This window comes from Rhinolophus hipposideros (assembly GCF_964194185.1).
Source record: "Rhinolophus hipposideros genome assembly, chromosome: 16".
Lineage (NCBI taxonomy): Eukaryota > Metazoa > Chordata > Mammalia > Chiroptera > Rhinolophidae > Rhinolophus > Rhinolophus hipposideros.
Genome location: NC_138062.1, coordinates 15,382,787 through 15,395,613, shown reverse-complemented (window position 1 = coordinate 15,395,613; position 12,827 = coordinate 15,382,787). Strand labels below are relative to the sequence as shown.

The 12,827-nt window shown below is 34.9% G+C and overlaps 1 protein-coding gene across 2 annotated transcripts in view; it reads right to left on the bottom strand.

The window, feature by feature from the left end:
• The window catches only part of NAA15 (N-alpha-acetyltransferase 15, NatA auxiliary subunit), a 57,541-nt gene that overhangs the window by 6,756 nt on the left and 37,958 nt on the right, over positions 1–12,827 (bottom strand). For both annotated transcript variants that reach the window (XM_081077653.1, XM_081077654.1), the window contains exons 15-17: positions 9,702–9,895; positions 5,354–5,462; positions 3,282–3,380 (exon numbers count right to left, since the gene is read on the bottom strand). In XM_081077653.1, coding sequence (XP_080933779.1) covers positions 3,282–3,380; positions 5,354–5,462; positions 9,702–9,895 — 402 coding nt within the window. The remainder of the gene's footprint in view (positions 1–3,281; positions 3,381–5,353; positions 5,463–9,701; positions 9,896–12,827) is intronic.

Sequence of the window (12,827 nt, the reverse complement as noted above, 5' to 3'; positions counted from 1 at the left end):
AAAGCAAATTATCACAATAAAGCAAGTCACACAAAGTTTTTGGTTTCCCAGTACATATAAAAGCTACTGTGTTTCCCTGAAAATAAGACCCAGTTGGACAATCATCTCTAATACATCTTTTGGAGCAAAAATTAATAAGACATATTTATATTATATATTATATTACATTATATATTATATTAAAGACCCGGTCTTATATTATAGTAAAATAAGACCGGGTCTTATATTAATTTTTGCTCCAAAAGAGGCAATAGCGCTGAATGTTCAGCTAGGTCTTATTTTCAGGGAAACACGGTATGTTTATACTATACTGTAATCTATTAAGTATGCAATAACTATATCTAAAACAACCAATGTACATTAAAAAATACTTTATTGCTAAAAAGTGTTAACCATCATCTGAGCCTGTTGAAAAAATGGATGGTGCTGATAGACTTGCTCAAAGCAGTGTTACCAAAAACCTTCAATTTGCAAAAAAGCAGTTTGCAGAGCGCAATAAAACAAGGTATGCCTGTTTTAATTTGGTATACAGAGACAGTGTGGAGCTTTGAGCCAGACAGACCTGGGTATAGATCTAGGCTTGGACAAATCACAACCTCTCTGAACCTATTTCTTGTTCTATAAAACTGAAATGATACATCTAACCTACAAGGATCACAGTAAGAAAGAGCTAAGATTAAAAGAACTAATTATGTAATAGATACTCAATAAATTGTAGTTATTATTTTTGTCATAGATTGAAAACGTGAATAGGTTTTCCTTATGGTTAGCAACTATGATGGTGGCTTTTTTCAAACCTTCTCTACAACCAAGTATTTGTACTCTGATAAATATGTATCCCATTTACATAACTTATCATGTGAAGCAAAAGCTCCTTACTAATCCTTACTTTGTGCCATAACATGCTGGTATTTTCTATTCTATTTTTATTTTATGTTTTCGAATGCTGGTAATGACCCACCCACTAACTTGCTTTCATTTCCTCACCAACAGATCATTACCCTAAGTTTAAAAAACACTGAATTTCTGAGTAGTAAATATCCAAATGAAACATTCTCTACATAATTACTAACTAAATAATTGACTGATATGAAATGATAAACAGCATTTCTTCTATCATTCTATGAAATTGGGTGGTTCAAATAAACGAGCCACTAGTTAAAGAAGTTAGCTTAACGTCCATATGGCTGTACTTTCAACTTGGTATAAAGGAATCCTGTGGGGTTTAACAAAAATGCTCCAATTTTGCGACGTTGTACTAAGTACACACCTGTTCTTAACAAAGCTATTAAGCAGTATATCCAACTTCTTGAACGCTTTTTGAAGACACAGTGCTTCTTTATCACTACAAATTATCACTGCTTTCATGGCCTAAATTTAGTCAAAACAAGAATCACTTTGTAAATCTCTTTCTGACAATGTCAGCCGAACACCTGGGGCAATGGGGATCGCTAACGAGGACGTTCAATAATCCTGCCTCTGTTCCTCTGAAGTCCCTGAGCATTTCAATTTTCTGAAACAACCGATGCAAGAAAATAGTCATGTTCATCAATCCATACACTCATTATAAGCAAATACATTTAGAAATGACAATTTTAATTCATATTTCACAGGAAAGTCTCTTAACTCCATAACACTTGTATCTATTATTTTACTACCTTTCAGGAAAGAATCGATCATACAAAAACAAAGTGTTTATGTTACTTTTGAAAACAGTTTAGGTGTACTCCATCCTTATTGAGAATGGATTAAAACTATTATTTCTAGCCTTAGTTTTCTGATGCATGATTTCAAAGTTTTTTTTTAATACAAAAAAGAGACTAAAAAAAATTCTTTTTTTTGGTCTAAATATAGCAGTTCTTTCTTCTATTTTCTATAATGTGGATATATTATTTATTACTTTCTGATTTTAAAAACATTGAGGAAAAACATTTCCATGATTCAGTTTTCAAAACAGGAATCATATCTTTGACAAGCATAAATATAATTTAAATAACGCTTTAACTCCCCCCCCACCCTCCGGTTCAAGCCGTTGTTTCTCAGTCTAGTTGTGTAGGACACAGCCTCCTGGTCCATGCTGGTATTATGAGCCTTGCGCCACCCCCCCTCCCCCAAGGCTGAGGCAGTCGGTCGCCAGTTGTTGGTCGGCCGCTCACAGCAGAGCACAGCAGCTCTCGCCAACCTCCAACCTCCGGCTGCTCACAGCAGCCTAGCTCCAAGGGGAGCTGTTGTTCACAACCTTAGCTGTAAAGGGTGCAGCTCACTGGTCCATCTGGGGATCGAACCCACAACCTCGGTGTTAGAAGCACGGCGCTCCAACCACCTGAGCCACTGGGCCAGCCCTAGGCTTTATTTTTTCTTAGAAGACAAAACAATGTTCTAAACTGGGACAATTTAGCAATTTTCAAAACAATGATTGGGACATCTGGTTTAATCTTACTATTTTATATAATGCATGGATTCATATTGGACTGGGTAGTTAGCAATTAGATAGCTAATTTAATAATATTTCTAAAGTCTGCAGGTTGGAAACATTCAATTTCTCCTTCTCCAGTTACTTAAAAATCAAAACAACAATATCAACACTATTTGACTACAGGAGTACATTATCTAAATTAGTAGAAAGAACAATATGAAGACCTGGACTCTCGTCCCTGCTTCATTACTAATTATCTATGCTACCTTGAATAAGTAATTTAATCTTTTAAGTGTCCCAAATTTCTCAACTATAAAATGAGAGAAAATAAGCAGAAAATTTTAGAGAACCTTCCGTTCTCAAATTCTGCAGTTCTATGGTACTTCACATTAAAACTAATGTATGGAATCTTTCTGTCAAAATATTTGAGAAGTACAGTGATCAATGTTTCAAAGTTCTTTTTAACCTGTGTTTAGTAACAAAAATTGTATGATTCAAATTGTGCTAAACAGAGATAAGGGGATAACCAGTGAATTTCAAAGAGATTGTTCAATTTTAGAACAATTTACTATGAAGCTTAACATAAAATGATTCAAAGCTTCAACTTACATGTTAACTTTTTAGAAACAAAGGTTATTCTCAAATATCTGGACTGAACAATTCAATGTCAAGAAATACATGACATTTCTAGTCTAAAAATAAAGACCCTCAATACAAAGAAAAGAACCCTGTTTTTTCTCTCAGCTAATTTAATATGCAACGGTTTTAAAATGATTGAGTGTATGATAAGCCTGTAAAGATCACTTATACAATCACAATCAACTACTATAATCAAATACTTAAATAATGGAAAACAAGAACATACCAGTACTAAAGAGTCGAATCATACACTCATGAAGCCAGGGATGACTAGAATCAATAGCAAATGCCCGCTTTACTGATTGTAGCATCAAAAGAAACTTTTCTATAAAAAGAAAAAGTAAGATATATTTTGATCATTTGATAAAATACAATGCCCTCCTTTGGAGGACTAAGACCTTTCAAATAGAAAAACTAATTTAGAGTCAAACCATCTGAACTACAACATATGACTAAAGTAAATGATTTCTTCAGATTAGCAACATTAGCTAATGTTTTCCACACAACATTCGAGAAAAAAAGATTTATAAAAATTTAGATAGCAGTCAACAAAATCTGAACTAACGCCATATAAGCAAAGAAACAAATTTGAAGCCATTTCATTTCCTAACCTCCTTTAATTTAATCGAAATAAAGGGATTTTTCCTGCTACTTAGAAAACATTGTTTATGCTTAACACTATCTCCTTTTCTCCTTTCTTGTGTTTTGTGACATGTAAAATGGTTTGCCTCCTACCTGACCGACCGGTCCTCTCCTGTCAATCCTTGGCTGTCCTCTCCTCCCCAGAAAGGTAGAATTTCAGTCATTTTCTAATCTTTATGCTATTCCCCATGCATATCCCTGTTTCCCAAGTTTCAGTAGTGTTTTCACCTGACGAATGAAGATTTGCAACAGAATACTCACCATAGTTCCAAGCCTCCTCTATGACCACCTCTTTGTTAAGACTTCCCTAATTTGGTACCATTCTCCAAATATCAAAATTCAAAACCCCAGGCTCCTCTGACATTTCCATTTCCCTGACCAACACTCAGAAAGCTCAAAGCAGTGCCACGCCGTCTTTTACTACCCATTTCACTCTACTGCAGTGGAGTCCCAATACTAGAGAGCCCTTCAGAGGTAAGAACACAGCCAAGTCCACTGAATGGAATTTAGATCGCCTTTCCCCACTTTAAGCAGAACAGCTTTTACTTTATACTTGGGATTTATTTAAGAGTATTTGTTGAAAAGGGAGCTGCAGTAACTGTTTTAAAAGTTTTAAATTATTGGTTATGTATTAAACTTACTTTCCAAATTATAAAATAATCATTGTGGGAAATAGAAAATATAGTAGAAAATATTTTAATCATTCAAATTCAAGAGACAATCTCTGTTATCTTTGGATCTATTTTTCCCAGCCACTTTATATTTTACATATCCATATAAGTATCTTATTAAAATTAAAATCAAACAAACTTTTTTGGTCCTATTTTCAAAAAAAGTTATATGGCAACCTTTCCCCCAAATCACCAGTTCCTTTTTGGATAAATATGATTTTTTTAATGGATCCTCTGTAGAGGTACCATTTTATTCAACCTCTTTCAGTAGGGCAGTTACACTGGACCAACAAGCTCCGTGGGGCTGTACTAACCCTTGTTTCTTCTTCCCTTGAGCATGCATCACCTAAGCGATAACCTTGTTTCTTACTGAACCATTTGGATGATATCAATTCAATGCCATAAAGTCTTCTTAGTATCTATTTCTATATATAATGTAACCATTCTAAACCTGGCAACCAACACCCTTCATTTACATCCTTCATTTATACTTTACCTGGCTAAGGCAATATAGCCAACCTCAACATTATTTACACACACTTGTGTTTTCTTAACAAAGCCTCTTCCCTTCTATGCATTTTTTCTTTTAGAAATATGATCTATCCTTCAAGATACACCTCAAGCATCACATCTTCTATTTTTAACAACAGCTAATAACAGCTAACATTTATTTAATGCTTACTGTGTCGCAGACGTTATTCAAGCTCTACATGTATGAACTAGTTTTATCCACACGTACACGGTAATAACTACATCTGACCTTAATCCTAGTTAACGTATGTACACCTACGTTGATTTTCATGTCCTATAAGAGATATCTGTATCACTGCAACATACTATGTGTGAACAGCAGGCATTTCCGTGAGGAAGCTGTATTGGCATCTGCTCAAAAACCCTCCAGTGGTGAGGCTATTGGAGTTGGGAGACTATAGCTAAGAAACACAGTGATCAATTTTATCAGGGCCACTATATCCTAATTGCCTACCTTTCCTAAAGTAAATTTCAAAGGCAAAAAGATGAGTTTCTATCTTGTTCTTCACCAAGTTCTTCAACGGTGTTAAAAATTTAACAGCTTCTTCCAACGGAGTTTCAACCTAACAAAAATAAAAGATATTATATAAATGGAAGAAAGATTTTGGGGGGATGTGATGTCACTGTATTAAAAACTTTTTGTTTTTTTGTAAAAATCAGTTATCCATCACCCAGAAAGACAGTTGTATTTTTAATTCCCATAATCTAAAGAAAAAGGATTTTGAACTATATTAACTCTTCACTGGTTTTTAACCATAGAGATTACATTATCTCTAGATAGAAACTATCCAACAATTAAGAAGATAAAATAGAACCAGGGAAAGAAAGACAGTAAAAGAAACAGGTAAGATAACGGGTGGGGGACAGAGGAGGGGTGTGAAATAGGATGAAGAGGGGTAAGAAGAAAATTGGAGAGAACATTGCTGAATAAGTGAATGTTCTTTTTAAATTCAAACAAAGTATAATTAAGCTATTAAAAATATACAATATCCATTCTGTCTTGCTTTATTCCATGACATATTCTATAAAAATTCATATTATTCAAATGCCATACTAATGGTGAGATCGCATTTGAAAAGATTTATTTTTATAGAACTGTCTCTACCACCTTTTAATTATGCAAATGTCACTGAATCACTTATCATCGGTACTGGGCAGGTGTAATGTTTACTACATAAGTGTACTATACTCCTACACTGAGTATTGAGACAAGACTATTCTCTACAGATTGTGGTGTGGGTTCGGAACAACACCAATTTTATCAGAAGGGCACTGAATATCTGGGTTCTATATTTGTCTTCTCTCATCATAGAGGCAGTAAGAATTTATCCTCAATAGAATGTGGATTTGCCCTATTATCTGACCAACATGTTTGTTTGCAGTACAATAATTGTCGTTTCACCAACACAGACTAGCCAAGGAAATTACTTCACAGCATTAAAAAACAAAAGTTAAACAATGAGGTGAGAGCTATAGGATTGACCTCGTACTAACTAGTGTGTAAAGCAACTGGCATTATTCTGAAGGATACATGCTCTAAACCAGAAATCAGTACGTGGCACTGGCACTCTAATAGCTGCAGACACAAGAGACAGAGGAAGAAATAGGGGCCCTCATGACTATACCTTTCTCACCCATTTGTAAATGTTTTACTTCTTATTCCCATGATTCTAAGTTCTACTGAATTGGAATTTGGGGTATACAGGAGAGAAATGTCTACCAGGGAAAGGTAAAGAACTGGAAACTGAAATGCCATCCATCTCTATCAAGCTTTTCATGCCTCTCGGGGTGTAGATTGAATGCAGGTCACTTAGATATGGCTGCTATTACAAAATGGAAACAAGGAATGTAGGGAAGTGAATCAATACAAGCCCTATACTAACTGAAATCAAGTATTTGAACTTGGAAAGAGAAAACAGAGAAATTAATTGTCTACAATTCTAATAAAAGAGAACGTGTGCCCCCAAGGAGATCTGGATCTGCTCTCCCCATGATTCTGCACACCTCAGTTCTGTGTGCCTCTCGTAGATAAAATTTTCTCAGGCTAAATCTAAGTGTTTAGCAATATGCACATAAACACAATAAAGCTAACTACATTCTACATTTACATATACATAATGCAGTACGGGGTTTTATACACACTCACACACACACACACACACACAAGCATATAAGCAGGGACAAGGTTCTAAAATCAGTGCCTAAGACAAAAAAAAAAAAAAAAGGAAATAAAAAGTATGTTTTTTTCTTATTTAGAAAACTACCTTGGAAAATCCCTTAAGTTGCAAAGACAGATCTATAGATATGACTGTATCACTAGTTTACATTATGTATAAGAAAACCATGTATTTCAGTACCAAAATCATAATCATTACAGCAAGATGTTCACACTAGGAAAGGCATATGAGAACTGAGATGGACTAAATAAATGGGAGCCGTACCTCCCACATCTTATACTCAGCTGCGGTCTGTGCTCATGGAGTGGAGTAATGGATGGAACTGTCGGCATTATGCATACTCTTTTCGTCTCTACCAAAAACGACATCCTGTCATGAAGATTTGAGTTTACTTAAGTTACATAAATGTAGATGGGAACTGCAGACATTTGCAAGGGCAGTTTTGACCATATTGATATATAAACTAACCTGTAATCTAATCTGTATGTTAAGATACGTTGTGTAGGAGTATATCTCCCTATACACTCAGCATAAACAAAACGTTTAAACTATATAGATAGAATACTGAAGACTGATTGCCCTTGGTAAGGAACGTCTGTTTTCATTACAGGAAAATAATCCAGCCAAGATGACTGCTAACTGGAAGAAGATGGGTGGTTCACGAGGGAACTCAAATACCAACTACTGTCTTGGGAAATGGTAGAGAAACAAGCAACACAGCGACCACCAAGACTTCAGATTCATACTGAGTAAACTGAGTACTTAACTCACTACTGCAAATTTAATAATGCTTTTTATTTACGTGAGATATCCATCATCCTGAACTAGAGACACTAAATTTACCATTTACCACACAGAAGAATGCTGAAATATAATTATCACAAAAAAGCATGTATGGATTGTAGACTCAGACTTGGCAGGCAGCTCTTAAAGTGGCCGACAATGCCACTCCTGGTTGTGAGGGCTTGATGTAATTTGGCATTGCCACCACATTGAGGATGTGGCTGAGTGGATGCTATTAGAGAGGGGCATTTTGGAACAGTTATCCTAGAAAGAGAAGGATGTTATGCGCCTAATGGGTAAGAACAATATATACTGAAGAGCAGTCCATACACCTGGCTGCCTTCCACTAGGCTCCTTCCAAATAAAGCACATTCTGTAGGCATTACTTTGTTCTGAGACTCTACAACCTTCTAGCTAAGATTAGACTACAACTTGACATCTGGCCCCAAAGCTGCCTTTCTAGGCTGGACACAAGGAAAACCCAATAGCCTACAGGAGGCCTGGTGTTACAATTCTGCTCTGTGGGGTACTCTTCATTGGACAGCGACTAAACAATCCAAATAGATCCTCTCTGTAAGAACTATAATGCGAGATATGAAAAGTTATAAAGCAAAAATCATTAAGGAAAGCCATGTGATAGAGAGAAAGCAAGTAGAGAGAATAATGGTGGCAGGTAGTCAGTTATGGTGGTAAAAGCAGAAGCAATAAAGTTGAGACCTAAAGATGGAAGGCCCCTAAAGTTGGTATTATTCCTGAATAACTTTGCAATTCTCCATGAGGCCTAAAAGGTCAATTTTCTGTGCTTACTTACTTCCCTATATATTCTTCCAATAAACTCCTCAAAACAATAAAAAGGTACTATCTTTGTTCCTAGAAAAAAACATAATTAGTTGTGAAAAGATGTCAATATATCCTTGTGAAATCTAAGCTGGATTTCGCTGTTCTTGAATAGCAACAATGCTATTTAAGGAGATATTACTGTCTGTCTGCTCTGGTATAATTCTAAAACTATTTCCAGCTCTATTTGTTAGGTATTATAATTTTCCTTTGTTATAAAGCAATCAATGATTTTTGAACTTTTAGTTACTAGTGAGGCTAAAACTGAAACCTAGGGCAACGTTCTTATGACTATACTGCTTTAACACAATAAATTGTGCAGTTATTTTCACATGGCATAGGAGGATGTCAAAGGCCCAAAGAAAAAGTACATAGGTAAATTGTTAACCAAAATGGTTCATGTGACAATGAATACCTTGGTTTTAGCTTAATGGTTTAAAATGGCAGATAAGATTTTAGCTTGGGGGAAGACATTTAGGGACTTTTATGATATTAGGTGCAACTCACATGGTTCAATAAAGAAATATTGTAAACTGACAACATGGGTGAGAGATACACAGATAAAACTCACTTTTTAAAAAGTTGAATCTATATATAAAAACTTGCATATTCCCACTTAGGCACCACATTCTTTACACATGTATTTTCTCTCATCCCTAGTGGGGATTTTTCCTAATCCCATTTTATAGATGAGGAAAACATCAGAGAGGTTAGACAAAGTGTCCAAGACACACAGTGAAGATAAGAGCTGCCACATGGACCCAGATCAGAATGACTCAAAAGCCAAAACTTTCCGATACCATACTAGATTACTCTGAATCACAGTCATTATTCCAAGTTTTGAATGTGAAATATGATCAGGGGAGAAAAAGTCAAAAAAGACTAAATTCAGAATGACTTTTTGCTCTAAAATCTGTAATCAAATGAGTTGAATAGAACAGTATAAAATGACAATAGCTGGTCACGAAATTTCACTGAATTATGCTAAACACTATGATGAAGTACCTTGGCCAGTTTTTCAGGGATAAGTTCTTCTTTCGGACCTCCAATTTCCTCATCATCATCATCTTTCTTCTTTTTCTGATTTCTCTGCTGCTTTTCTTTTTCTGCATTTTTTTTCTCTTCTTCTATCTGGGCTTTCTTTTGAGCTCTCCTTTGTTTATTACGTAGCTTCTTTAGTTCTTTGTCAGACATGTTTGCTGTAGGCAGTAAGTGTTAATGAAATTATAAGCACGTTAATCAGATTAGTAATGATCAATTACTACTAAATATTTCCAAACTCCCATAAAAATATTATTATACATGTTCATGTGTCAATGTGTATCTAGCCTTTTAATGAGTCCACATTTTATACAGAGCACTGCTTAACTTCTTCAAAAAGATTTTTGAAAGCAGGTGGGGACCTGGTGCTGCAACCATAGCAAAGCAAAGAAGCATACAAGTTTCAATAGCCATATTAAACTACTTGCAATTCTAGGAATATAAAAGTTTTTCGTATCTCCATGGCTTTGGACTATGCTTTCTCTGAGTTATGCCTTCTTTAACGTTCTCAAACAGTTATTCATTCTCTACTCTGTGCTGCCACTATGTCTTATGTATTTTGCTTGTCACAATATTTGGGTGTATACATCGGTTTCTCTTTTAGATGGTGAGCTCCTTGGTGGAAGAGACTGTCTTACTTGTAATCTTTGTATCCTCAAGGCCTACCTCAGCACCATACCAAAACACAGAGAGAACACTAAATATTTGTGATTGGAATAATGAATAAAACTATATGGTAAATTAAAAATCTGACATTGAAAAAAATTAACATCTCTTGAGGTACAAACTGTGGAATGTCTCAAAAGAAACACTGGGAATCTTCTGATGTATGTTAGAACAAGACACCACACCCACGACCCACCACATTACTTTTTCAGAACTTAGTTCATGACAAAGGTGGCGTTTTTATGACAACCTATTCAATATGTACTGTTGAGGAGTCAACAGTCTATTGGGGATAAAAAAGTCATCCTCCATGTCACATCACATATAAAAATCAATTCCAGATGATTAAATAGCCAACAAACTATAAAAATAACAAAACATCATTATAAGGAAACAAAATATTTATAAATACATTTTAAATCTCTAAGTAGAAAAGCCTTTTTAAGCAAGACCCAGAAGCCACCAAAGAAAAAATTTCATCTCATAAAAACTAACTTTCACATAAGGAAAGATACCCACCATAAATAAAGGTAAGACCTACGTGACAAGAAGAAAATATTTGCAATACATAAAGAGGAATTAAGAGCCCTGAATCCTGAACATGTGCAGAACTTCTACAAATTAACAAGTTTAAAAATAAGATGGACAAAAGATATGAATAGCCAATTTACAGAAGAAACCCTAAGGCCACGTGAAAACACACGCAGATGCTCCATTCTTAAAAAAACCTAGGAATGGGTGGCCGGTTAGCTCAGTTGATTAAGAGTCTGGTGCTGGTAGCACCAAGATTGCCGGTTCAATCCCCACATGGGCCATTGTGAGCTGTGCCCTCCTTACAACAAAACAAAAAAATCCCAAAAACAAAAAAACAAACAAAAACCCTAGGATTTATAAATCAGTATTTTTCCCAAATAACAAAAGTAAAGGACAAATAACAGTGTTAACAATAAAGTAAAATAAAAGACAATTTCAATACAGTGTTGGTGGCAATAAAAACTGATAAACCTTTTATGGAAAGCCATTTGACACTATTTCAAATTCTCTTTGACCCAGCAATTTCCACTTATAACAATCCATGCTAAATAAATATGTGCTTAATGATATGCAAGAACATTTACTGTATCACTGTAACGGTGAAAAAACAAACCCACATAAGATTCCTACATGGTATTAAAATGATTAATGATGATAATAAGCTGTATACAGACATGGAGCAACACTACGAAATGAAAAAAGTGTAAGTTGCAGAACCCTAGGTATATTATCATCCCATTATGGGCTTTAAAAAAAATAAAGGAAAACCAAAGCAACTACAGAGAACCACCCTGAAATGTGTGTGTAGAGTATATGTACACAATAAAACTCCGAAAACTGTAATTGTAATCAAAGGAAAATGAACCTGTCATAGGGATAACCTTTTGAAAGGAGATAACCTTTGGGCAGGAGAAAAGTGAAAGAGGATTTTTCACATTGCTAAATATATTTCTGAATTGTTTCAGTTTTATATAATTACAGTATATTACTTGTACAGTTTGGAGGAGAGGAGGAAGGCAGAAAGAGTGAACAAAAAAGGTAAAGAAGCCAGAGGATCTCAGCTCTCAGCTTCAATTGTAAATTGTCCTGTAGAATCTTACTGGCATTTTCTTTCTACTAGAAGAAGCAACAACAGAGATTCAAGTAAAATCTGTACAAGAGTTTCAACATATGATCTTAACAAAGTTCTACACTGTTCTTGGCTAACAGGAAATAAAATTTAACAAAATTTAACAAAAAAACCCCAAGCTCTTTAGCAGGAGGAAGGATGCACAAAGCAACCAACCATAACCCCAGAAAAGAGGTAAATTTAGGATTGAAAAAAACCTGACACATTTTATGCCCCAACTCCTGTAACATTTTCATCATGAATAAATGACAAAATATTTAGATGTACAATTAATTTATATCCTTCTATATGCCTAGATCACTTACATTCTGAGATCCTTTCCCAAATAATTTTCTAAGGAAGATTCCACCCTACACACCCTAACATCCTGTTATAAGAATGGCATGGCATGGTAAAAAGTGGTCACATGATTAGTCACTGGGCAATTTCACTAGCTTAATTCCAAGCTGGCTTTAACTGTTAAAGCAATATTCATCTTTTAGTAGGTTAATTGTAAGATACTATTAAAAAAAAGAATAACTAGATATACTGACAGCCAACACTAATACAGAGTGCCAACACTAATTATATATAGTTAGCAATTTACAGTATTGTAGCTAGCAATTTACAATATAAGGTAAACCAATTATTAAATGCAAAACTCATGAAATTCAACTTCTTAAAAGCTAATGACCAAATTAAAATCTTACTTAACTTTTGAAAGTATACAGTAAACAGTATATTTCTTGTTGCTTAAAGAAACTCACAGAATGACCATCATC